At 46.9% G+C, this 26619-nt stretch overlaps 2 protein-coding genes across 6 annotated transcripts; one reads left to right on the forward strand and one right to left on the reverse strand.

Annotated features, from left to right (window-relative positions):
• Positions 1-241: 241 nt before the first annotated feature.
• DDX20 (DEAD-box helicase 20) lies at positions 242-6390 on the reverse strand. The gene is made up of 11 exons (XM_040616778.1): positions 6159-6390; positions 5956-6050; positions 5569-5737; positions 5166-5280; positions 4942-5084; positions 4412-4550; positions 3976-4034; positions 3216-3298; positions 2389-2494; positions 2201-2302; positions 242-1554 (listed from the first exon to the last, which is right to left on the reverse strand). Exons 1-11 carry the CDS (start codon positions 6358-6360, stop codon positions 449-451), a joined length of 2319 nt encoding a protein of 772 aa, XP_040472712.1. The 5' UTR covers positions 6361-6390; the 3' UTR covers positions 242-448.
• Positions 6391-13500: 7110 nt separating this feature from the next.
• On the forward strand, positions 13501-26129 carry INKA2 (inka box actin regulator 2). Of its 5 annotated transcripts, none has more exons than XM_040616828.1 (2): positions 13501-13890; positions 24201-26129. In XM_040616828.1, the coding sequence occupies exon 2, from the start codon at positions 24207-24209 to the stop codon at positions 25182-25184; it is 978 nt and encodes a 325-aa protein (XP_040472762.1). In that variant the 5' UTR covers positions 13501-13890; positions 24201-24206; the 3' UTR covers positions 25185-26129. The 5 variants fall into 5 exon arrangements, with proteins under 5 accessions (XP_040472762.1, XP_040472764.1, XP_040472760.1 ...); XM_040616830.1 differs by lacking the exon at positions 13501-13890 and adding an exon at positions 14145-14461; XM_040616826.1 differs by lacking the exon at positions 13501-13890 and adding an exon at positions 14768-21933.
• The last annotated feature ends 490 nt before the right edge of the window (positions 26130-26619 follow it).

The following is a 26619-nucleotide window of genomic DNA, read 5'->3' on the forward strand; positions in this document are numbered from 1 at the left end:
AACAGTGCCTGGTGTTTAATAAAGAGTATCACGGAAAATGGAACAGTCACCAACTATAAACAGACTATGTCGTCTTATGGCGAACTCATCTTCACCCCAAAGTCACATGGAAGACAAGCCAAGCAAATAAAACAGGGGTTAGTTTGTATTTTCTCCTTACTAAAGACTTCTTACAAGTAAGTGGCTGCCTTTAATCTTCCTGTTTATTTTGGATTGTAAGGATTGCAACTGAACATTCAGCTGTCTTTTATTTCCTTTTATTAACAACTTGTAACACCATCACTGGAATGCATATAAAACATTTACCTAGACACAGCTCTTATGAAAAAGACACATTTTTCTTCAATCTTAAACAATGTCTGTTTGTTTGTCAATGTACTCGTAGACCAGCATTTCACAGGTATGTCCATTCAGCATCATTCAACATGTCAACAGCAGCATCACGACATCAATCGCCACTTTTCAGCAGTTCCTGAAGGTAGACTGAGTTGACATGATAGGCATTCATCCAGTTAAACTGTCTGTAACTTTCCCTATAGCGAGACACTGCAGCATAGTAGTTTTGCCATGCTCGGTAGTAAGATTTCCAGTAGGTTTTGTAACTCCAAGCCTCAGGTGGAACACCATCATCCCAAGAGCTGCTGCAGGAGCAGTTGTCTTCAGTTTTTCTCGAGGAAGGGCTAGAAAACTGATGGCAATGGCTTTTCTTTTGTTTAGCGTTTTGTTTCAGAACTTTCTTTTTCACTTGATTCTGCTTTGGAACTTGTGATAGCTCCTGAGGCTTCTCTGGTGCAGGACAGAAACCCGCACGACCCTGATGCACAGAGGGAACAGCATTCTTCTCCTGTGTATTTGAATATGCTTCAAAGCAGGAGTTATTTTCCCTACCATTGGAGGAAGCTGTGGAACTGTATGAACCATCACTGTCACCAAACACAATACCATTTGCAATCGTCTCTGTATAATGTTCCACCTCTTCCCACTCTACACCACCATTTCTGGGGAGCTCACATTGTTCTCCTGGGCCTGAGTAGCTTCTTAAAATCTCAACCTCTCTCTCCAACCCTTCCTTAATGAAATACTCATAGTCTTCAACAAACTCTGAGAAGCTCCAAGGATTTTTCAGTTGGTTTTTAAAAGAAGATAAGCATGGAATTCTGGGAAGATTTTTTTTTAAAGCCTCCTCATCTGGAGCCCGAGAGCTTTGTTGTCCATCCGTTCTGGAGACAGTTTTGACCCTACTCCTCTGTTCTGTGCAGCAACTGGAAGTTTGGGGGTTTCTACTACCTTTTTTTGTATTTGCAGAATGTGTGCACTTTTTTACCTGCTTTTGCTTCAGGGCCTTTTTTGGCCTTTCTACAGAAAAATTATCACCTGGAAGGTTAGAAAGAGGCTGAGGTACCTCTGAAAAACTATTTTGGACAGGCTGCAGTACTGGTTCCTCTGGTCTAAGACACACAGTGTCAGAATTCACTGAAGCACCTGTATGTATAACAGGTTTGACTTCTACCTCCCCATCTTCAAACTGATCCATCATTCCAGGAGGTATAGGCTCTGTACAAAAGGGAAACAAGTAGGCACTCAATTAAGTGCATCCTTCCCTCTAGCACTCAAATGAGTACCCAAGTAAAGTTTTGCAAAATCGCAGATAAGATGTTAAGACATGTTAAGTTAGAGCTACAAACCAACCACTTCAATTATTAAAGAGCTTAAATAGCCAGAACATTTTCTTCATGGAAGGCACCAAAAAAGTTGATCGAGACAATATCCTACTGAACCACATAAAAAATAAGAACTTATGCAAGGCGGCAAATGCCACATTTCTAGCAGAACAGCTTCTGGCAAAGCAAGAGTAGCAAATTGAAGCAAATCTGCTGCTGCTTCAGTTATTCCTTCCTTCTCCTACTACATCTTACAGCCTGAGAAAGGCTTAATCTTGGATTTCCCGAAATCTAGTCAGTTATGTAGTTGCTTAAGCAACAGCTGGATGCAGAGTTCCTCTCCCTGTCCGTAGGCATGCACTAAGTTCATTTCCTACTGCTTCAAACAACTGTGGCAGCTAGGCAAGTAGTCACTAGCACAGAGTACACAAGATTAATGCAGAGAAGACACGTGTCAGTTCCCTGTGGACTTGTCTAAAGCCTTGAACAACAGAAAACAACCAACAAAAAACCAGCTGCATTCACAGAACAGAGCATACCTGGTAGAGGATGAAGCTGAAGATTACACTTCTGAGCAATTTTCATCATCATGTTTTCTTCCTCTCCACGGCAGCAGTATGTCACAGATAAACCTAATGTTCCTGTGATACACAACAAAAAGTGTAACGACCTGACCAGAGCCAGTGAAGCTAGTGCAAACTCAAGAAATCCACATGACTGTTTTTACCAAAGCGCCCAGCTCTGCCAATACGATGCATGTACGTTTCCCAGTCTACAGGTACATCCAGGTTGATAACCAGATTCACTTTTTCAGCATCGATTCCACGAGATGTCTTGAGAAAATGAGGAGAGATGGGGATATATAATTGAATATGCTGAACAGATCTTTAAATAAATACAATACAACTGGGAGAAACTGCTCATAAAGGAACTTTTAGTTGTTACAATAACCATAAAGCACCCATAATTTTTCAGCCAGTTTACCATTTTACATGTGGAACAGGTATATGGCATTGCGACCATAAAAACCAGGGATCATTTTTCTTATGCCTTCCTCTCTATCAAATACAAGCAAGAATGCTTTTCCCCCCAGCACAAAAAAAAAAATAAATCCGACCTGACAGTATGCAGTAATCTTTTAATGACAGGACCTCAAATGACCCACTGAAGAGGAAAATAAATCAGCAACAAAGAAAGCTGAGTGCCTGGAACAGCCACTGCACTATTTAAAGCTGTTTGTGATGTTACTGTTGTGAGCATACTGTACTAGAGAAATAAACTATTCTTCCTCATCGCTGCTATCAAAAGGAAACAGCTCTACTCTTCTGAAGTACCTATAAGCTTCTGTAAAGCAACAGATAAATATAATTATTTTTGAACCAGATGAGAAACAGGGGACAATTTCTAAGTTTCACTGCGAAAATAAGTCTCTCACAGCACTAAAGCCATGTGCTTTGTAATTGAATAGACCATGAATGTTCTGACAAGTCAAATCTAATTCTCTGAAGCAAGTTTATGTGCAACACTCATGTATGCTACGAAACACAAACTCACCAAGTCTGTGGAAATCAAAACTCTACAGTGGAACTGCTTTAATTTAGCCATAGCATCAAGTCGCTGATTTTGATTCATGCTGCCTAGAAAGATAAAAGGTTAGAAACATATTACATTCCCCTCCAATTCTGGAAACACTGGATCCTAAAATTGTAGGTAGAGATCAGAAGTCAGGTTGAGAGAACCTTCCTCAAACATCAGTTCCAAATAAGTAAACGAGGAACAAACAAAAACTGGAAAATAAGGAAATCCACTAAAAAAAAATAATTATTTTGCTTCGTTTTAAAGAGAAACCAATTATGTAGATACTTAACCCACTTGAACAATACTGAGACTTATTTTACTTAAACACATAAGATATGGAAAATACTGAAGTAAAATTTCAAGGTTTCTGATAAACATTAGGTGCCAGCTATCAGCTTTCTATGGAGAAGCTAGAAATAAGCAGATTTAAATTCAACATCTGCATTCCAAAGAAATGCTGCTTCAACCTGCAAACGTAAGTAAGATTCCTCTTTACAGATAAGCCAATGCACTTATCTGGACATCCACAAAAATGACTCCCAAGCAAATCTGAAAGCAGTAAGTTAATCATTGTAAAAATTAATATTTTAAGTACTAAAGACACATAAAGACTCAAATGCTGTTCTTAGTTATTTAACCAGAAGCCATGCAAACCAAGATTTAAGATTAATTGTCCTATTTTAGGACACATCTACGCACAACTTTGACAGAATCAGAAAGTTTTGAATGGACTTACCCGAAATGCACTCAGCAGGAAAGCCTCTGGATGTTAGTATTTCAGCTAGATATTGAGCCCTGACAGAAAATATACAATGAAAATTGTAAATAAAACTGGACTTAACAGCCCCTGCGCATTTCTTAACAGGCTGTTCTTTACAGTGGAGGACTACATTCCAAAACTGTCACTTTATGTCTGGATAGTCACCTTAGAGATGGAAAACTACAACCAAGTATTAGGTCTCCCTTCTCTCTGAACAGTGTATGAGATACCTTCATTATAAAGCATTTTCATTTTCAGTATTTCACACTGCATTCCTCTGGCTGTACGTCAGATCAAAATTTGCATACTGCTTTGAGACCTTATTGAAGGTCTAATAAGTTTACCCATGACTGTACATTACAACCACTGCTTTCAAGTGTGTTCTTTACAGATTTTATTTCAAATTTATTACCTGCTATGCAGATTTGAGAAGACAAGGGCTTGATTAAATGAAATCTTGCTGAACAGCTCATGTAGGTGCTGGGTTTTTTCCTCAAATGTTTTATGCGGAAGCGGATGGGAATTCACAATTTTGTAATACTGCTTCAGCCCTGAGCATGAAACCAAAAAAAAACCCACCAAAAATATCAGGTTAAGGACTTCCATAAAAACAAGCACAGTGCTAAGCTGCTGTCAACATGCCTCACCACAGCTAAAACAAAGACTTCAAATTTAAACACACACACACGTGCAAAATAGGAACCTACAGGACAGGTTTTTCTTACAAGGCTGAAATATTTTTGGAATGGGTAGAAAATTCAGAAAGGTATGTCACTGATGTTTTAGACGCATCAACACTGGAAATAAATACCTCATAAATTAATCAACTCATCTGTGGAAGGAAAATATGAAGAACCACAAGTGTTAAAGGTACATGTTTTAGTTTTAGTATACTTTTCTTAATCTACTGATAACACCACAAATAAATGGACCTCTACTTACCAATGAGACTTGGATCAGTAGGGTTCAGCCTCACAAACGTTGGATCTCTCATATACCTGGTCAAAGCATTAGCTAATGGTTCAGGGTAAGTAGCTGAAACAGCAAGCATCTGCTTATTGGCTGGTAGTGAAGAGTAAATCCAGCTGTGAGGCAAAGAAAGGGGAATGACTAACAAGTATGCATCTAATCTACTGATAAATGCATCAGATATAGGTCTGTCTTACTTGATTTGTTCCTGAAAGCTGCCTTCTTCTAAAAGCTTGTCTGCTTCATCAAGAATAAAAAGCCGAATACTGGCTGTATTTAAGTAGTCCAATTCTATAAGCTGTTTTATTCGACCTACACATGAAGAAAAACATAAAAGGAACATCAGAAATTGAAAGGTTCTAGCTATGAATTTTGTAATTTAAAAAAAATTTATTAAGCCTTAAAAAAAGCATATTTGGAATAATCTCTTGCTAAAAATACCTGGTCTAAATGTTTCTGGCATGGCTCTTTGAGACTATCTCCTATTACTAAAAAAAACCCAAACAAACCAAAACCAAATCAACCCACATTTCAAAAGTACCAATTATCGTACTATGATGTATCACAGGACACCTGAAGCACAGTGAAACTCATACATACCTGGGGAGCCGACAGCTATGTGGCACTTCTTTAGCCTGACTTTGTCCTGGTTCAACGAAGTCCCTCCAATGAAGACATGACATTCTAAGCCTTCCATTTTTATTCCGATAGTTGTGATTACAGCATGAATCTGCACAGCAATCTCTCGCGTAGGAGCCAAGATCAGAATCTGTAAGGGCCAAGGGTTAAACCTTGAAAGCTGCAGAACGGTTCCCAAGATTAAATAAAGCCCAGCATCAAATCAACATCATCTCAAATACTACGTCCCACAGGCGACAATGCTGTTTTCCCAAGAAAAAGAGCGATTCCCCCTCACAAAGCGAAGCCCCCCTCCCCGCACAGGTAACGCGCCAGGCCAGCGCGCAGCAGGCCCGGCGCCGGGCTCACCTGCGTGGCGGAGTTCTCCAGCAGCACCGCGTCCAGGGCGATAGTGGAGAACACGCAGGTTTTGCCAGTGCCAGACTTGGCCTGCACGATGAGATCTGCAAAGAGCCGCCACAGCGGTCACCGCAGGCCCCAGGGGGGGCCCAGGTGGGCCCCAGGTGCCCCCAGCCCCGCGCCCGGGCCCTCACCCCGGCTCGCCCGCTCACCCAGGCCGCAGCGCCCCAGCGGGATGGCCTTCAGCTGCACCGGCGACGGCCTGCGGAACCCAGCCGCTTCCAGCCCCGCCAGCACCGGCGCCGACAGCAGCAGAGACCCGAAGTCGGACGGGCCGCCGGGCACCAGCACATCCCGCGTGCGGAACCGCCCGCCCCCCGTCTCCGCCGCCGCCGCCTCTGCGGGCGCCGCCATCTTGTGGGCAGGACGCGGCAGAGCGCGGCGCCGCGCCGGCTGCGCCTTTAGCCCGCGCCGCGCATGCGCACAGCGCCAACCGCCCCGGGCCGCCAGGGGGCGCGGCGGGCGCCGATTGGCTGCCGGGCGCCGCGCGGTCCCGCCATCGCATCGCTCCGCCGCCGCTGCCCGGGGCTGCGCCGGTGCCTCTCGAGCAGCTCCCTCAGCTCCTGCGTGGTTGTGCCAATAACCAGAGCTGTGGCTCCCCGCGCGTAGCTCGATCGGCGCGCTCATCTACACAGAAGCAGTGAGCGATGCTGTTCGTGAGACAGCAGGCCTTCAGACGGAGAAAGAAACCTCAGCAGCTGAACAGCTGGCAGGGCTCTGGGCAGCACAAAAAGCTTAAATTTATAATAACGACAGAGGAGGAAAGCTCTGAGTGGATGTGAGGAAGCGAGAGCTGCAGACATAAGCGCGAGCAAGAGCTTTGCCTGGAGCACAAACCCCAGCGTGGGGAGATGCTGGGCTGAGGGCACGGCGGGGCAGGCCGGGCCCAGGGCACCCCACCAGAGCGTGGGGAGATGCCGGGCTGAGGGCACGGCGGGGCAGGCCGGGCTGAGGGCACGGTGGAGCATGGCGGACCGTGGTGGGGCACAGCGGGGCAGGCCGAGCCCAGGGCACCCCGCCGCAGCGTGGGGAGATGCTGGGCTGAGGGCACGGCGGGGCAGGCCAGGCCCAGGGCACCCCACCAGAGCGCACCCAGCGGGGAGGGCTGCAGGGAACGGGCAGGGGAGAGGGGCGAGCAGAGGGAAGGGGAGGGTCGTAAGAAGGAAGGAAGGGTGGGCAAAGGAATGGTGGAGAAGGCTGCAGAAGAGGATGAGGAGGGCAGAATGGATTGTGTGGGCAAAGCAGTGCCAACGGGCTTGCTGACAGTCACTGTCCAAAGTATCTCTGTCTGTTGGCCTGGAGAGAAAGCAGTTTGCCACTAATTTCTCATCTGTCCTACTGTAACGAAATACCAGGGACATTTTGTTCTGACCCCTCTAGTTCCAGCCATCCTTCCCCCATCCCAACGATAGAAATTAGTTTCTCATAAAACACTGTGCCTGGGATACAGCTGTACTGCACATGGAAACAAGAATTAAAAGCCGGAGTACTACGAAAAATTAATAGTATAACATTCACCTCAGCAAAGGCCAAATGTGTTAATCTGTTGTATGTGCATTACTTAACTACCCTCTGTAGACCACTCATATTAAATCGTGGGTGGTTTTATGCATATCAGCTTTTATTGTTATAGCAGTTCAGAGGCTCTGGACATGCAGCTTCCATTCATTGCAATGGGATTTGAAAAATCTCAACAGTGGCTTCTACTGTACAAGCATATACACTGTGTCATTATTCTTACATTGCCAGGCAGCCTAAATGAATTTTAATGGCTTTGGTGTACCACAGGCTTTGTCACGCCTTTGAAATTCCTCATACTTATATTCCTGATGGGGGAGAAAAAGTCTGTCAAACGCTATTCAGTTGTTATTTTTTTAATACTATGACATTTTCATATGAATATCTGAGTACCAACCAAGCACGGGGCCCTGCTGAACAAGGAACAGTTTCAGCGTGGAGAGCTTACCTCTACCGAGTCGGGACAGACCAGATGGCAGGGCCGAGAACTGTGCCCCACAGCAGAGTTAACAGGATAGCAATCTACAAGCATTCTGTTAGTTCCAATTATTTCCTAATTTTTAAGTGGATACTCTTATTGGTCTTCAAGGGGAAACGGGTCTCCAACATGAGATAATTATCTCTGGATAAACCTGGGAAAGGAGACAGACAAAGACACCTGGACATAACAAATATTTGATTAAATACAGCTTCTCATAACCCTTTTAAACTGATGTGATTTGAACAGACAATGAGGAGCAGTCAGAAGGGACTGTTCCCATGGGGGGAAAGGCAGAGAAGAGGTGATAAAACAGCCCCAAACAGCCATCACAATGAGCCGCTCCGCCGCTCTGTTTTTCTCACCTACTCCTTTTCCCCCTGAGGTCGCACGCACGTTGCAGTACAACCCAGGTGATCTGGAGACAGGCACTATTCTCTGTGGTGCGTTGTTAATCAGTCGTTCAGCCTCATCACCTTAATTCAGAAAGATGCTGCTGTTTGTAGGTATTTGTTTAATTTTCCATCAGATGCTGGAGGGATGGATTCCAAACCACCGCAATGTCTGTATGCCGAGAAAGCCTTCAACACCACGAACAGCAGATTGATTGTCCCTCTCCCTTTGGTTTTGGCCCTTACTAATGGGGCTGTGTCAGATTTAGGTCAAGCTCCTGCAGCTGTGTCAGTTGATCTAATGAAAGGTTTTGTTTCTCCCTTAACCCTTACTACTGTAAAAGATCTTAACTGCTACTGCTGCTAACTTGGTTTTAAACTCTCTGTGCGTTGTGTACGGTGCCGTGAGTCAGTGTATAAATAGCAATCTTCAACCTTTGGGGCCTCGTTTTACCTCAGTGACTCTCAAGTACTGAATTCACACTGTCAACATTTACATGTCAGCCCAGCCAGGAGGAATCTGCAGTTTTGCCATGACATTGCTTCGCCTCCGCTTGCAGTAGGATCCAAAGGAAGTATTCCTGCTCAAAGCAGCCTTTGGAAATCTTGACAATTAATCTGAATACTCTGCAGGCAGACTAGGTCCTGGGAAAGGATTTAGGTTAGTAAAAGAAGCAGATGAGACCTCCTTCTGAGCTGTAATTTTTAAAAACTGACTGGTTCTTATGAAGGCATGTAAATTTTCTAACTTGGTGTCATAAACCAACCTCTAGGTTTTGGGACTTACAAGAAAATTCCCACTAGGAAAAACTCTTGCTCACATATCTGAGTGCATGTTTTATTCCCCCAAGGCAGGGCTCACCACTTTTTTGTTGCTGTTACAAAGCACACATTACATCATTACATATTTGATTTTAATTCCATCCCAGATTCATTTTTCTCTGCATCTATATATCAATGTATCAGTTTTGGATAAATGATCTTATAAGCTACCGGTAAGGAGCATGCTGCTGATACCTAAGGTCACGTTCTCACTATTTCAGACTATAGAGCACTTGTCTTCAAACTCCCAGCAGCAAGGTCCGTATCCCACGTTCAATGTGTAGTTTGCATTGTGCTCAGACCTCCTAAGGCTAGCATGTGCGATGCAAAGTAAAGGTTTGACTAGTACTAAGTAGTCACCACAGGTTTTCTCCATCTCCTCTTTCTGGGGAACTTAGACTTTATTCACCACAGTTAAATTCTTGTAACTTTTTGAAAGGCTGGGATATACTGCTCATGGAGAGTTTGTGTTGGCTTCCAGAACTACCAGGCTTTGTGTGTCTTTTAAGAACACATTCATTACAGATTTGGACATCGCTACTGTAAACAAGCACCTGCCTTGTCTTATTCCTTCAGCTTCAAACGATTTGTCTTTCATATCTGCCAAGACATGTAATTATTCAGAACAAATCTTGGTTTACATGATATTTATAAAATATTTTAAAAGTGAGATAATCTCATCCTCCTTTCCCAGATGTGTTCAGATTAAGACAGTGAACTTTCTCCGTTCTCTGCAGCACGTGTGACTCACTCTTGGAGTGTGGTATGTATTTGTGTTTATACTGCCATGGAAACTGTATTTGTTCTCTGTACAGTAAAGCACATTACAGTGAAAGGGCCATTGATACTCGCATAGACAGTGACTATATATTCACCACCAAAAATTGACTCCAGGCACCCTGCCCATTCATTTTCCCTTTGGAAAAAAAAAAAAAAGCTGGATGGCAAGTTACCAACAAGTAGCAAGTTTTGGGGCAGCAGAATCTTCTTTAGTGCTTTACTAATTGTCCAAGTCTTGGATTTTTTCCAGCAAGCCTGGTGCATGGAGTTATTATAAATGATGATGATGATGATGGGGTCTTACATGCATGTAAGGCTCATTTCAGTACTTCTGCTGTATGGATTTCATTCCTTGTCAGGCACGTCCTTCAGAAGGATCCAGAAGTCGTCCATAAATTTCAGACAAAATCTAAAGTACACAGGGGTTCACCAGAGATGCCTGTATAGATGCAGCTACAGATAAAAGGAAAGCAGGCATCAGGCTGTCAGCTCCGAGTAGCTATTTCAGGTATGCCAGTGAGAAGTGCCAGTAGTTCACTCCTGTCATCTTCATCCAGATAAATAAATATCAGCCCATTTTAATCTTAGATATGGTTTTACTCCAAGGTTTGCTAAATTAATTTTCAGCTAGTATGAAGAGGATCTAGGTCACGAAAATGCAGCCAGCCGAGATGTAATCCAATAGTTCTTTAACACAAGACAGCACAGTGAATGCACAAGGAGTTTCCCTACCCTGGTACTTACTCCTGGCCCTCCAGTGCAAGGCGAGGAATGTCAGAAGCTGGAATTTGGTTGGAGCAGAGTTAAAAGTTCTTACTTCTGGGATGGGGACGTAGTGAGGTAGGGGCATGTCAGGGGCTTTAAAAGCCGCAAGTGCAGTGACTGCATACACTATAAATTTGGCTTAATGGAAGTAATGGTTAAATTTTCAGGGGCAAGTTACCTCTTTATGCACAAATATAAAACCAGAATTAAAGTTTTAACATTATATTCTTACCTATCTTGGCTGGATGTTTATGCCCCAGTGTATTTAAACAAAGATGGACGCAATTCAGGTCATGCTGCAGCTTAAATGGGAAGAAATTCTGAAAGGTTTGCCTTCAGTGTGCAAAAAAGTAAAAATGAAAGAAAATTCAGTAATAACCACGCTTGTTAGTTCAGCAAAGAACAGTCACGTGAAAGCCCTGAGAAACCAGATCAATGAACTGAAAGACAACAAATGAGATAAGCCTTCAGCTGTGAAGGGATGGATGTTTTCTCAATTGGGAAGGAATGAAGCAGTTCATGTAAGTGGAGTACACCACTCTGAAGGCGTATTCTATTTTTTGCCCAAGGATCTCAATTTTTCATTTTATCCTGAAATAAGCCATGTAGCTTTCTGCTTGAGGGTGTTTTATTCTCAGCTCTGTATTTTCTTGGAGACCTGATTTTCCACTGCACTGCACCATCTGCTCATGGTTTACACCACAACAGAGTGGAAGGAGTGCAGGGCCTGGCATGAAGTGTCGATGCTGCCTTGAACCAGTTGTCTACACAAGAAGAGAAAAAATGTTGCTTAGTAGGGAAATCCTATGGAGAAAATATTTCAGATTTTTCTTTGCTCTTGCAAGTTCCCAGGAGTTTGGAGCACATGAATATTCTGGTCTTTTCTTTATTCTGTGCTCATGAACTGCTTTACCAGTCTCATGGGATACGAGCAGCCCTGGAGGCTGAAAAATGGATCAAAAAGATGACCTTAAACAGAAGCTAAACAGAAGCTAAAAACTCTTCCCTGTTCATCTGCTGGCAGATCACACAGTTCAGTGTCTTGCAAGTGTTACAGGAGCTTTCTGGAACACAGCATCTGCCAGTTGCCATGTACATGTGCAGCTGGCCTCCTGAATCCTAGATGTGCTGGAAAATGTAATATTGTTTAACTTAGATTTGATGCTTCAAATAACCGTGTGTCTCATTTGTGTTTCTTTTGTACTGCAATAGTCAAAGCGCTGTGAAAAGCATCAGTTAAATTCAGGAGCAATATGATTTTTTTAAAAGACATGGTAAAGAAAATATTGGGGAGAGCATCCTGTGCCTGGGATAATCCCTGGTCTGATTTCATGCAGTTTTTCAAGATGCCAGAGCCACAGTGCTCATCAGCAGTCTACTTTGTCTAGACACAGTAACGCCAGGAGAACAGAAGTCATTCCTTCTTGATGCCTGCTCATAGTCTATCCCCCAAATGTAAAAGAATACCTAAAAACGCTGTTGTTCAAAGCTAGCTTGGGTAAATTAAGCTCATGGACAGTTTTCAGTTCAAACGAGCTGAACCTAGGTCCATGTGTTACAAATGTGAAGAGAAAATGCCATCGTGTTTTAGCTTTGGTGCCATGCCATAGAGGAGAAGTAGTGTCTGCATATGACTTTACAGAATGGAGATAATGCAATAAATTATAAAAAGATGGTACCAGTAGCAGAAAAGAAATAAAACTCCTGAGCCACAGAAGCTACACAGAAACCTGAACTTTGAGGCCATGGCACTTGAACACAGACCCTTCTCTGGGGCACAGAAAGAGGAAAGGGAAGCTGGGTCATTCCCCCTACTATTAGTAGTGCGAGGCAGGCGTTTCAGCTTGTATTCTCCACATGGTGCCACCTTTTTGATTTTTCACCACTGACTGGCTGTTCAAACCTGCCATATGATACTTGATGTGCTTGGGCAGGCTGGGGACATACGCACCCCGACCCTGAGCCACAGGGAACAACCAGCTGGCCAACAAATCCAGCCAGATTTCAAGGAAAAAATTATAGTGGAGCTAGTTGGCTTACACTTTAAGAAAGACTCAAGACTGGCAAGTATCCCACTCACATCGTAGTGTACCCCATTGGAAGCGATTAACTTTTTGACAAGGTCATTTCTTTAATATGTTAATATGTTTACTGCCTCATGTTCTACAGATCCTTGAAGAAAGATGCAATTCTCATGCTTCCTTAACAGATAGGAAATGGAAATCCTGAAATGTGTAAAAACATGGGAAATATTGACTCATAATAAAAGAGATGCTGGAAAGATCGATAAATGTTAACTCTAGAGTGTTTCCCAAACATGCAAGAAAGGGCAGATCACAATTTTCTTATTTAAATTGGATTTTGACACAAAGGTCAGCTTTTAAAAACACCAAGGCTGATTTCCACCACTACACAAACAAAATCCTATTGCCAACGATTAAAAATATTTTCCTTCGAAAAATAAAGACCTGGAGGGGCAAAGATTTTAGCCAGTCTTTGCCGATACTCAAATTTATGGGAAAAAGCAAGCCATTACATTTTTCACCCCAAATTTGAAAACACCAAGTAGGATTTCTCATCCTAGCAAGTTCTTTACCATTGCAGAACGATCCACACAAGCCTTGCTAAGCCATTGCAGGGAACTCAGCATTCATCATCTAAACAACACATTTTGCATATAAGCTGAGAATAATGCGCTTGTCTATCTATGAGAAACACTGAAAAATTCAAACCCCTTCCAATTCAATACAGTTATAAAGTCTGATGATACAAAAGTGCTTGTTGTTTTGTGGGTTGTTTTTTTTCCCCTGACTCATCTGTCCATCTGTTTTATTTCCTGTGGTGACAAGGAATATCAGAGGTTGTTGATGTGAGGTAAAAAATATCCTGCCCTTGGAGGAGTGCATCTGTAGCATGGACAATACCTGGTCGTGTCCGGAAAGTTTCCAGCTGCCGCCGTGTGCGTGGACCCCCGTCCGGACCACTGCTGGTAACACACCGTGAGGGGGAACGCACTGCTCTGAACACAAAGCCCTGCCAAGGATTTTCAACACCTGTTTCTCGCAGCTCTCTAAGTGTGTGCGGCTCCTGACAAAGGGCACTTGGATCCCGGCAGGGTGATGTGTGAAGGTGGGTGCTGGGGTGCTGCTGCCTTGCTGGGGACCCCGTGGCATCCCGGCATCCCGGGGGGGGATGCGCCTGCCCGCCGCGACCCGGCTCCCTGTGAGAACGATACGGGGCAAATCCCCAACTGGGTGGCTTTGCAGCTTGTCGTCATTAAGGCCATGTAGGTTAATCCATGCTTTTGTTGGGGTGCTCTGCCTCTGCAATTTGCAGAATCTAGACCACAACCAACTAAACCGTCAAACTTCTCTGCTGGGAGGAGGGACCGCTCCCTGCACGGCCCCGGTGCCGGCAGCCGCTCCCCGCCGGCCGCTCCCGCCGCGGCTCCCCGGCTCTGGAGCCGGGCTGGGGGCATGAGCCCCCCCGCTGCCCGTGCCCGCGGCCCGGCCGCCCGCGCTGGGCTCTGCCCCCGCCGCCGCCCCCCCGGTGCCGCCCCCCCGGCTCCCCGCGGCGGTCCCCCCGCCCGGCTCCCCTCCCCGCGCCGCGGGTGGCTGCTGCGCGGGCGGGGCGCGGGCATGGGGCGGCCGCGCTGAGCCGGGCCATGGAGCAGCACCTGCGCCGGCTGAGGCAGGAGCTGGTAAGGGGGCGGCGGGCGGGCTCGGGGGGGGTCCCCGCACGCGGGGTTCGGCCCGCGGGGGTCCCCGCAGCCGGGGCAGGGCCCGCGGTGCGCTGAGCTGGGGCTTGGCGGGGGGGGGGGGGGCGGCGCGGAGCGGGCTGCGCTGCGGGACGGCGGCGGCGGGGCAGGTCCCGGCTGGCCCCGGAGGGGTGGGGGGGGTCCCTCCGCATCGCGAGGGGCTCAGCCCTCCGCGCCGGCCGGTGGGATGCCGCCGGTCCGCACCTCTGCGGGGGAGAGCGGGCGGGAGCGCACGGGGGGCCGGGGGCTTTGCAGCAAAGATGCCGGCATCGCTCGGGGCCGGCGGAACGGCCGCGGGAACCGGCTGGGAACAACTTCACGGAGCGACAGTGATGTGAACGGAGCGCGCGCCCGCCGCCTCCGATACCCTCGGCAAATACTTCTGCTTTAATAGGAAACCCTTTGTCATAAATCAGCAGCGTTCGTGTGTCCCCCCCGCGCCGTGCCGAGGGTGGCCGCACCCGCCGGGCGCGCTGGGGCCCGTCCGCCCGCCGGGGAACCGGGGGGGCCGGGGGCAGAGCGGGCACTGCCCAACCCGGGGTGCCAGCGCCGGGGTCTGGCTGCGGAGCCGCGGCTGTGCGGGTAAATAGAGAAACGCGAACAAAAGGGGAAGGCGAGGCAGAGCCAGAACGGGTGGGTGAAGTTTCCGAAGGCACAAAAGCTTCCCTCCCGGTTCAGGGCTTCGCAGGATGGCGACCGCAGCTGGGGTTTGTGCTAACGGGAGTTGTGCAGCGGGGGCTGATGGAGGGTCTGTTGCTCTCCTTGTCCGTGTTCCTGGGCACGTTTCACTTGTAGGCGACGCGACTGGAGTCAACAGAGAGACCCACCAAGTTAGCGGGGTGCCCAGGGCAGGGCCGGGGCTGGCGGCGTGCGGGAGGCAGCCGCGCGCCCCGGGGTCGGACGTGTCTTGTGGGACGGGGGCTTGGGCAGCGGCGCTTGCTCGGAGTAAATGTGGCAGCAAACAGCGACATTTAACCTGCTGGCGCGACCGATGTTCCCCTAGCAAACAGGCTGGAAGACAAACTAAAACAAAGGAAAATGAGAGTCAGTGGGGTACTGTGCACTGGGTGCGATGAACGAAATGCAAACTGTAAACTGGGACACATACGGCATCATCTGGAAGATCTTTAAAATCTAAGTTGGAAGGTGAGATGGGGGAAAAGAGTAACTTTCAAAAGAGTGTGCATAGAGTAAGGCTCCTAAATCTGTCTTTTGTCTGCTAAACAAATGAGTTTCATTATCTAGGCAGTATTTTTTTATAGAAGCCTAAACATCGCACCTTTACTTGTGGATCCTAAAACATGCCCGTTTTGTAGCACGCAACATAACTTCTGAGGAATCTGAATATATTCAGAAGGGAAGGCACATCCCTCACATTTAAGGTTTTTTTTTGTTTTCACGTTAAAATGAGAAAATTCTGGTTTTGTTCATACCCTTGCTATAACGCAGTAATAGATTATTTTTTTTTATTGTAAAAATGTGACAATTTTTGTCATATTAATAAACCAAGAGCTTAGCCTGGCAAAGATTTGTGTACGTGCTTGCCTTAAAAAACTGGAAAGGGGCAGTTTGCACCTTCGGTAGGGCTACTCATGGCTTAGCTGAAAGTAGCCTAGATCTTCATCCATTTGGTTTTGAGAAGTCACATTCTTTCCCCCTCCCACCCCCTGATTTTTGTTACTCAAAGTTCAAAACCTACTTTAATTCTCGGGGTATCAGAGTGCAGTCCTGGGGCTGTTGTGAGTGTGGCTGTGCCAGGACAGCCCGCAGGGTGACACCTGGAGAGACCCTCTGCCTTACAGCATGCCATGGGAAACAGCCCCTTTCATCAGCAACTTAAGTGAGCTGCAGATTGCATTTAGTGAAAGTAGGAGGACTGTATTAATTAAAACAACCATAAATGACATCCTGAGCAATAACAACTTTTAAAAATCAATACTGGCAAGATAGCCTGGAATTAAAATAGATTAATGTTTCTTTAAAGACCAGCAAGCAGTGCGATAGACAGCTGGGACCATCTGCATTGAATGGTGAGTGGGAACTGAACCTCTTGACCCTGCTTCTTTACCACTTTCTTCATTACTGGGCAGGTCATGCCTCCAGACATTAAATGCACCATAACCAAGAATCATGCGGGAGGAATGGTGGGAAGGTCTTGGCCAGATTGAGACGATGAGCCACCTCGTGTGCAGCGAAACAGGAATCCAGTCCCAGGGCATCACTGGGAATTTAGCAGCACAGTGGTTTGCATTATGCCCAGGGAGCAGCTCTGGCGGGCTGGGAAGGCCTGCGAGGAGCCAGGCTTGCTGAGGCTGGTCAGGGTAACGTGGAAGTTAAAGGCCATTCGATTATTCGAAGTTTAGTTTGTCTCAGTGTAAACCAGCCTTTAGAGGGTTTTGAGGAGCGGATTTTCTCCAAAAAGAGTGGCTGTTGGCACAGCTCCCAGTTCCCAAGGAAAGGTTATCTTCAAGAGCAGCTCCATCCCCCAGCAGCGTGGGATTCAAGAATTCCGGCTCTGATTTTTCTTTCTCCTGCTTTGTGTATTAAAAACATCTTTAAATAATCGTGTGCTTGGTTTGGGCTGCTGGTGTGCCCTGACATTTCAACACAGAGCATACGCGTAGAGATCACACCGTGCTTTGCCAGACAAGCCACAGATGAGCATGGGTCTGGGCGTGCTTACACCAGTCTTCACATTACCTCTGGGAAAGCTCTGCCATGCCTCCTGAGGATGAATCTGACCCATTTCAGTCAATGAGAGATCTCCTATTCCAATTGCATGTTTTCCATTGTAAGCTGATAGTTTCTGGCATGTGTGGTGTCCCTTTGATTGGAATTCATTCAGAAGCTTCCACATGCAAATGTTTCACAGCCAGGAGAGCCTCAGCTGACACAGCCATTCATCCCAACCGGGATCGGGGGCAGCTCCACAATCGTATTGATTGCCGAAGCCGGGATCCTCATCCCGCTGCTGACACCTGCCCCCGGAGCCGCTTCGGACAAGCTGTGCCAGCCCTCTGCCTGTCAGCCTCTGTCTGTAGAAAATAGAGAAGACCTTGCTCACCTCCTCTGGGAAGCCCCTGGAGATTTACGGATGCAGCACGGTTTGTGAGAATGTGCAGTGCTGGTTTGTAGGTCTGGTGTTGGAGTAAATTGTGCTTCTCCACCCCCCTGTCATCAGTCCTTCGTATGGCAGTTGTGCAACGTGCCACAAAGCTCGTGAATCATCCATTAGTGCGATTAATCCCGATACTAAAAGTCATCTTGACTTTATCAGCAGGATTCGGACTCTGCAAACATCGTTCTGAGGCACAGAAGTATTATGTCTGCTTTCTGAGTTACAGAATGTTATCTCAGCTGAAAGATCAGATTTAACAAGAATTGTCTTGCTCAGGGATTAGCAGAGAGGAATTTCATTTCCACGTCCCACACTGCAGATGGCATTACCTATGTAAACTTTCTGACACGTGGATTGGTTGCATTTACAATAGTAACATCAGTATACATACCATGGGACGGGGGTTTTGAGGCTCTTCTGCAACAAGAATAAATCGCTTACTATCTAGGAAGGGACTGGTGAGTTTGTGGGGCAGATTTATCCCGCATTTGGGGTTTGTATGGCTGTGACAGGCGAGGAGTCACAGTCAAGTTAGCTGTTGTTGTAATGTTACTTTGCACGTTTTGGTCTTCCCTGAGGAATCCAGGATATTTCTGGGTTTTCTGTTGTTATTTTCTAGGAAGAAAAACGTTGAAGTAGGTATTTAAACCAAACCCCAACACTCTAACTTGAACTTTTGAATGTTCTCCCTGCACATTTGTAATAAATGCATCAAATTATTGAGTCTGACTCCCTTCTTACATTAATCTGTGTCCGGGTAGACAGTGTTTCTTGCTATGAATATCTTGCAGGAATAGAACATTTGGTCTGAATGAAAAATACAACCGATTATTTTTACTCTTTGTCTCACACCGGGTCCTATTCTGGTAACTGTGTCGTGCTTGAAAAGGCGTCTGCTGTGTTTTCATTGCTGCTATTTCTGAAGGGGCAGCTCTTGCAATCTGCCAGTACAGTGAGGCATAAACTACAGAGCTCGAGGTCTAACGTCACCGCTCACAACTCTGACAGGTGGGAATGCACAGCTCCATTTGTGTCTCTGCTGATGAAAGGATCCCTTTACGGGTGGCTTTACCCATCGCTGCTGTAGGTAGTGTTAGAAACTTGGGTGGTTATTGCAGAATCTCCCTCCTTGCTGTTGCCTTAAGGGAAGGTGCAAAGGAGTAATGTGATGGTGGATGTCCTGTCACATATAACCTGGGGAGAGAAAAAGTAGTCATGGGCTCTGTCCACTTCATGTCCAGAGGAGACTCCTAAAGATGATGGTGGATTTTTTTATTAGACTCCCAGCTGCACATATTCAGGAATGTTACAGACCAGATTCCCCCAGTGAAGCAGACCGCTGGGCTGAAAACTGATACTTTTAACCATCATCTTCAATGGTCAGTCTGTATGTCGAGGCTTGTGGTCTTTCTTAGCCCTGGGTTGTGAGTAAAAGTCTGAAGGCTGGAGTTCTTGTTGGTCCACTTATTTCCTGGTTTTAGTGAGTTGGTTTTCTGATTTGCCTTTGCACGTAGCAAGTGGGATTGGGAAGCATGGAACGATACCATTGCAATGGAAAGGAAGGCAACTGAGTAAGGCAGATGGTTAATCGAGCAATGTGAACCAGGTCCCCACTACTGAGGGGGAAAAAATCTTTGGTAAAATTTTATCTGAAAGAGGAAAGATGATGAATAGTGAGCTAACAGTTAACATCCTCATTTATGCCTAAAATCCTCTGGAAAGACAAGAGGTAAAAAAATAGACTTGAAATTATTGTGATAAAATGCAAGGAGAAAAAGAAAATTACAGGCCCTTGGCATTCATCAAGGGAAGGAAAAGAAACGTGCAACGTGAAGCTGAGCAGAAGCTCTCTGTGAGCCATGCAGCGCGCTCTGAAGAGTTATGTCCAGCCACAGCTGCAGGCTTGTTGAAGATTAATCTAGTTAGTGACCCAAAGGAAAACACGGAAACAATATGATCAGCTCAGCAGTTCTAAAATAATTTTGGTCTCTATTATGTCATCCTCTTTAAATATCAATTGTTTGTTGCTGGTTCTGTTGCCTATCAGCACTATTATTAAGTACTGCTATTTGCCAGTTGTTCTTTCCTGTCCTCTTAGCAATAACTTCCTCTCTTTGCATTTCTTTTACCTAAGAGCTGGACATCCGTCTTCCTCCTCATTATGACAAACACGCTTAGAGCTCTTCTTTTCAGTTCTGTGTGCTCGGCTGAAAGCTCTGCTGCTTTAGCTGGGGTTTTCCCTTTCTCCCATCAGCATCACAAAGCTGCTGCAGTCCTGGGCAGGCCCGATGTGCAGATGGGCCAGGGATACTGGCAGCTGTGCCTCGAGGGATGGATGGGAGCTGAATTCTGAGAACTCGGTGAAGGGAGATGCTAATGGGAAAACATTCATTCCCAAAGTTACTTGTTTACCTGGGAAGTGGGAAGTGACAAGTAATCTCCCTCATTTGTACCTCTCAGGTATTTGTTTAGAATTTGATAAAATGCCAGTATCTGCTAGAGGGTGTTCCTTGGGGCGAGTTGTCCTCCTGCTGTGTTAATCAGTGGTGGAAGATCATTGATTTATAAACTGTGTAAACCAATCACAGTTGTAGTTCTGGGAATACGTATTTTGAGGAAAGCATTGAGAAGGCATTGCTTGCAGAGCGATTGATGCCTTCGCTACTCACAATAGTAGATTTCCAAGGTAAAAACACTCCATATTTGAACTCTGAGAGTTTTGCAAGATGCTTTGTTGGTCATCCCCGTCCCGTCCATCGAATATTACTTGAGGATCATTTGAAAGTGCTTGAAAAGCTTTAGAATTTTGCATTTCAGTGTTCAGGGTGACTGTAGTTTAAGCAAGCTTTGCTTTCAGGAAGCATTTAGCCAGAGCTGCCTTGTTCATGCCTTCACAGGAGCATTGCTCTGGAGGTAGTACCTTGGTGCTGGAGAAAGAAATGTTTAACACCACACACTGAATCCCAGCCACTGAAGCGGAACATGCACGTCACAACTGCGCTCAGCCTTGCGCATACTTGTCTTGCTATAAAAGACATCTGTGTTGGCTTGTTCAGAATTAGACCAACACTTTTTCATGCCAATTTTTAGGGACTGCAAAAGTTTCAGGAATAATCATGAGATGCATTTTGAGGCATCTGATTTTTAACTGGTTTGTAGCGATAAATTTGAACATCTGCAAGTTGTCATAGTTCTGATTTGGCTTTTCTTGGAAGCAGAGGTCCCAAATTAGACACCGGAGTCCCTCGGAGCGCTGAGGAATTTGCACACCTTGAGCAGAGAGCGGCAGGTACAAGAAGGGAGGATGCTGGCGGGCAAGGTCTGTGCTGGACCCGAAGGTTTGCAGGGAACGCTGTTTCCCCTGCACTCTGCTCTGCAGCTCAACTGAGCACAGGGCTGATTCAACAACAGGTTTGAGATTTACAGCTCACAAATGCGCACAAAACAGGACATCTCCTGATGCCCCGTGGTGGCCAGCTTACATAACGTCACTTGCATAACCCCAGCAAGTACGGTCCGGGTCTCTCTCCATGCCACATTAGGGCTCTCTGGGGTTGTGTCACATTCACGCTCTGTTTGGAATTGCACTTCAGTTCGTCGCAAATTGAAGTTCCTCCTGTATGAAGCGTGCGACCGCAGAGCCAGCGAGGCTGCAAGGGTTGCCTCTTCAGCCTTGAGTTCCCCTCGTCTCGCACTCAGAGCATCTGTTTAACTTCCAGCCCAATCTGCTGGATCATTTGCAGAAACTCTTTTTTCCTCCAGCAGGCCAGATAGCTCAGTCTTGATCCTTTGCCAGGGCGGCGATCTCTCTCCTGTGGGAGACCGTTCCTTTCTGGAGAGTCTCAGAGAAGCCAGTCTGAACGTGGGAGAACTGAGATCCGCTTGGCAAGGAGGGGAGAGTGGCTGTTAGACACCGAGGAAGAAACTGTTTTTTTCCCCCTTTCCGGAGTTTTCGCTCCAAGGTGAGCACCCTTAATTACCACAGGGTAATTACTAGTGGATGAAATCCAAGGCCCTTCAGACTCTTTGGTCACCAGGCAGTAACTTGACTTTGGGCTGGCTTTCACTCACTCCTCAGTTCTGTAAAAGACTGAACAGATCCCATGAAGAACAAAAGATAAAGTAGAGGAGGTTTGTTTGCTTCAGTTTTTAACTTGTACAACCTGAAATTTCAGTAGTGTTTGCAGAGTTGAAAGGCTCAGGATCTTTAAAACTCCCTTGCTGGTGGTGGGATTCGTGTTGCCAGATGGACACCAAGGCTGGAGGGCAGGAATTGCAGGTCGCTGAAACAGGACAGGTGAGTCATGTCCCAAAAGCCCCCTTCTCTCCCCCTCTGCTGCAAGTGGGACACGACAGCTCAGCCCTCGGCACAGGGCACCAGGGGAGAAGCGTCCAAACCTCGTTGTCACTAGTGGGAAAGTGTTTCCACAGATGAAAACATCTCCACTCCTTCTCCAGTGGCTCAGCTCCCAGGCTGGTGCTGGCACCAGGTTTGGCAGAACCATCTCCTTTGTTCAGAAAGAAAAGCGCAGGATCCTGAGCTTTTGGGACTCAGGTCTTTTCTTGTCGGGGGGAGACTGGATCTGCCTGTGGGAAACAACCACACCGAGGATAAATGCTGCCGATGAAATTTTAATGCCTTCCTGGATGAGGCATGCATGGTAATGATACCACCCATCATGGGCGAGTTAATTGAATCAATGAGGTGAACAGTGGAGCCGTCCAGCATATGCCGAGGGTTTGATCAGCCCAGCCGTTAGGGCAGGACCCTCGTCACTCACCGCGGCACGATTACAGCCTGCGCCGGCCAGGGGATTTGGTGGGAAGTGGCCAATGAGGGGCCAGGCTGGCTCCAAATCCAGCTTTTTGCAAAGCCCCAGATAAAACAGACTTCCATTAATAAGGCGAGAAAGGTTAGGACAAGAAGCATTACAGCAAATCTGGAGAGGTAAGGTGATAGTTTTGTCTGAGGCTTGTAGAGCATATGGCCCCAGCTTCTGCACGGGTAACCCAAGAGCTCGGTTAGTCTGTAAGTGGGGCATGATTTGCACGTCTGCAGAAGCAGAGGTTTTATTTGCTGATGTTAAAAAATTAGATAGCTGGAGGCACTTGGTAGCATAATCAGGAAGCTAAACACGGATTTTCTGTATCTTCATAGCTTGTATGCTCATTCCGGGTGATAAATAAGTTTCTTGGGAACGAAGCTCTGAAAAATCATCGTAACCTACCAGCTAGTTTTAGGTTCTGGGTTTTGAAATGGAGATTTGTGGTCAGAAATCGTTGGGAAGCTTTGTACTTACGGAGCTAGATCGTTACAGAGGATCCAGGTTTTTGATAATTGCTCTTTCCCACTGGTCAGAGCCACGTACAGAAACGGCAATAGAGCAAGTAATTGGACTAACTAAAGGGAAGGAGTTGTAAGAAAGTAAAGTTTGATAATGTAAAGCTGAACATAAGATGCATTTGTCCTTTTTTGCCCTAAGCTTGAGTTCTATTGCTTTACAAAAATTGTGACGAGCCTTTTAAACTGTTTGTGGCAGCATAGGCTGAAGCTTTTCCTAGACAGTGGTAATCTCTTCTGCAAACCACCTTACATCAATGTGACATGTCTTCACCGCCAGCCCTGCATCCCCTGCTGTTTTTCCCTTCTCCCTCTCCCTGCTATTAAAAAAAAAAAAAAAAAAGTGGCAGCTGTTGGAAAGTATAGTCCATTTGTTTTATGATGCCGCTTTGGGAATATGATCCAGATCCTACATGTGAGAGAGAAAACAACAGAGCAAAAGAGAAGGAGGGGGTTTAGAAGCTCTGGGAAATAACTTGCTTATTTTAAGTGTGGCATAGAAATATCAATCGTTATAGCACAAGGTTCAGGGATAAAGCAGAACTGCTGTTAAAGGTCCTAGCTTGGAAATCAAAGAGATCACTTGTTCAGTGTTAGTAATTTTAAAGTTTGTTGGTTGTTTTGTACAAAATTTTCAAGTGCATTGAAATGTCTTTGATTGTCCTCTGGTGAGAGGTGCCTGTAGTGAGGGTGTTAGGATCTGAAGACATGTTGTATAGCAACAGTGTGATTCTTATCAGGGTTTATTTTGCATTTACTTTAGCACTTTAGGTAAAGAAACAAGGTTGTCCATCGAAGGCACTTCTGTTTGTTATTCTCACTCCTGATTTCAGTTCATTACAGGGCACAACAGACACAAGAGCAGAAGAATATGCTAAAACTGCTGGTGGACAAAACCTTTCATAGTTCTATGCCTTGGGTTTCTGCCAAGCAATTAATGGAAACTCAAACTGTTTATTTTTGTTGTCAGGTCAAAAAATCCACTCCTGGGAGCTCCTCTTATTCCTAGAGGGAAACTCCTAGAAAAAATCCAGAAAAATCCAATTGCTATTCCGTGAAATGGATGTAGCACAGGTAGGATGCAGCTAAACTGTAGTCAGTAGGAAGAGGTGATGTTTCCAAAGGCTGCTCAGCCCAGCTTTCCTGCGCTTTGGTCACAGTTTTCTCGCTTTCTCCTGGCTCCTGGGGACACTGACTCAATGTCTGTTTCCTTCCCTCCGCAGCTGTCCATGAAGGAGGTCGGAGACGGGCTGCACGAGCAGATGAACTGCATGATGGGTGCCCTGCAGGAGCTGAAACTCCTCCAGGTCCAGACAGCTTTGGAGCAGTTGGACATCTCAGGGAGCCGAAGCGCCGTGTCTGGCAGTGAGCAGCACCAGTGCTGCCGGAGCAGCAGGGAAGCGGCGGGGGCCGAGTGGCTGTGGGGGCAGGCATCGCTGGGGGAGCGCAGCCCTGCGTCCCACGCGTGCGCTGTGCCACAGCTGGCGGGTTTGTCCAGTCCCGAAGTGCTCCCGGAGGGCGGCCACCTCAGAGACACCCCCTCCTCCTTCAGGAGCCTCTGTGGGGAGGATGTTCATCACCCGAAAGGACCTTCTCCCACATCGAGCAGAGCAAAGCCCATCCGCCCAAGGACATTCGAGCCCAGTAGCCAGGGCACGGCTGGGGGGTGGCCAGTGTGCCAGGAGTGCCCAGGCTGTGATGATGGCCATGACTGGACATCCTCCCTAATGTCCCAGAGCAGGAATCGGCAGCCGCTGGTCTTGGGGGATAACATCTTCGCAGACTTGGTTGGGAACTGGTTGGATCTGCCAGAGCTGGATAAGAAAGGGGAGAAGAGCGAGGCATCACTGTCAATGAGCAGATCCCAGGAGCTCTGCAGGAAGTTCTCCCTCACTGCCAACATCTTCAAGAAGTTCCTGAGGAGCGTTCGACCAGACCGAGACAGGCTTCTCAAGGAGAAACCTTGCTGGCTTCCACCTGAAGACAAACAGCCTGAAATTTCCAAGAGACCCAAAAAAGTGAACAAACTCAAGGGGACATTTTACTTCCCACTTCACGGGAACGTCCAGAACCATCACTGCAAAGCGGAGAGGTGCCCGAAGGCAGAAAGCAACAGCGAGAAACCCAGAACTGGCACCAAGAAAGTCCACGATACCACAGACTACACCCAGTCTGGGTTTGACATCAATACAGCTGTTTGGGTCTGAGTCTGTCAGTGTTTTCTGCTCTGCTGAGCATTTGTTTTACACCAGAGAGGAGGGGGTGGCCATACACGTGTTTTCAGGAGACCCCTGAGCTCTCAGCGTGGACAGAGTTGAGAGAGGAGTCCTCTGCAAAACGTGCTGGGGTCTTCAGTCACTGGCAAGTGGCTTTTTCTAGAGAACTGTGGCTTCAGGCACAGTCCAAGTAGCAGCTGACTCAGTCCTGCGTGGGGAGACTTTTGGGGACGGATATTTGCAAAAATATTCAGAATCTTTAGCAGCTTTAGGGTGAGCGGTGCCACAGGCAACCAGCTCTGGGAGCCTGGCTTGTGGTAGCCACTTCAGGCCCATTCCACCATCTCTAGTTACAACGGCTGCAGCACAAAAGTCACTGTGTGCATGTGTGTGTATGAGTGTGCAAATTATATATATAGCGTTTTTTTTAAAAAAATAATCTATTCCTGCTTGTGTGCACTTAAAACTGAGTTATAAACCAGGCAATTCAAGTGTGGTACCTGAAGCACTTGTTATTTAAATTGAAAGAGATAAGTTTGAATTTATGAGACTCGCACAGTTGCTAAGTGGGGTGTTGAACCCCAGCTTTGCCAGGTTTCAGCTGTGGGGGTTTCCCCTTCACCTGCATCTCTGCTGCGGTCCCAGCATCTCTCCTTCCCTCGGTGGTTAAACCAGGACACAAGGCTCCTTTCATGCAAGCTTGTGACCCTCAGGCTCGCAGTGGGTTTTGCCTCTGCCCCCTCGCCCTTCTCCCCACGGGTCGCACCAGGTAGAACGTTGCAGAGTTTATTGTTGATGTTACAGCGAGGTACAAAGTTGCAACAGACATTTATTGTTGTTTCCTACCGCGGTTGTGTACAAGCCTCCTCTTGACAGAACCAAGTTCTTCAGTGTCCAGCCCTCCAAGAGTTACCAATAAAGTGGCATCAGTCTCCAGCATGCTGTGGGGACCTGTCCCGCGTGGGGCCACCCTCTGTCCTGCTTTTCTCCGGTGCAGAAGCTTCTGGGGTTTCACCCTCATGAAACCCCAGCCGAGTGAGCACTTTTGTGGCTGGGCTGGTGGGGATTGGAGCTGGGAGCGCGGGCGGTTTGCAGTCAGCCTGTTCCCATCCACGGCCAGGGAGCCTGGGAAGCAGCCAGGAGAGTTTCCCTTCAAGGAGAGGCTATAAATCACAGCAGGGAGAAGAGCTGCAGCCAGCGGTCCCTGCCAGGGTCCCAGCGCTGCTCTGGAAACACATCCCACTGCAGCCCAGGCACATCCCGAGAGCCTTTGGGTAACACTTCAGCATCCATTTTCCTCCCCCAGTATGGGGAAGGGCAGAGGGGTGAATGTTGGGGGAGAAACTGCTGCTGAGGGAAGGGCCCCAGAGCCGGGCAGCCCCTAGCTTACGGAGGGGGACGGGGCCATGTGGGTCCTGCCCCACAT

Source organism: Falco naumanni, chromosome 17, assembly GCF_017639655.2.
Source record: "Falco naumanni isolate bFalNau1 chromosome 17, bFalNau1.pat, whole genome shotgun sequence".
NCBI lineage: Eukaryota > Metazoa > Chordata > Aves > Falconiformes > Falconidae > Falco > Falco naumanni.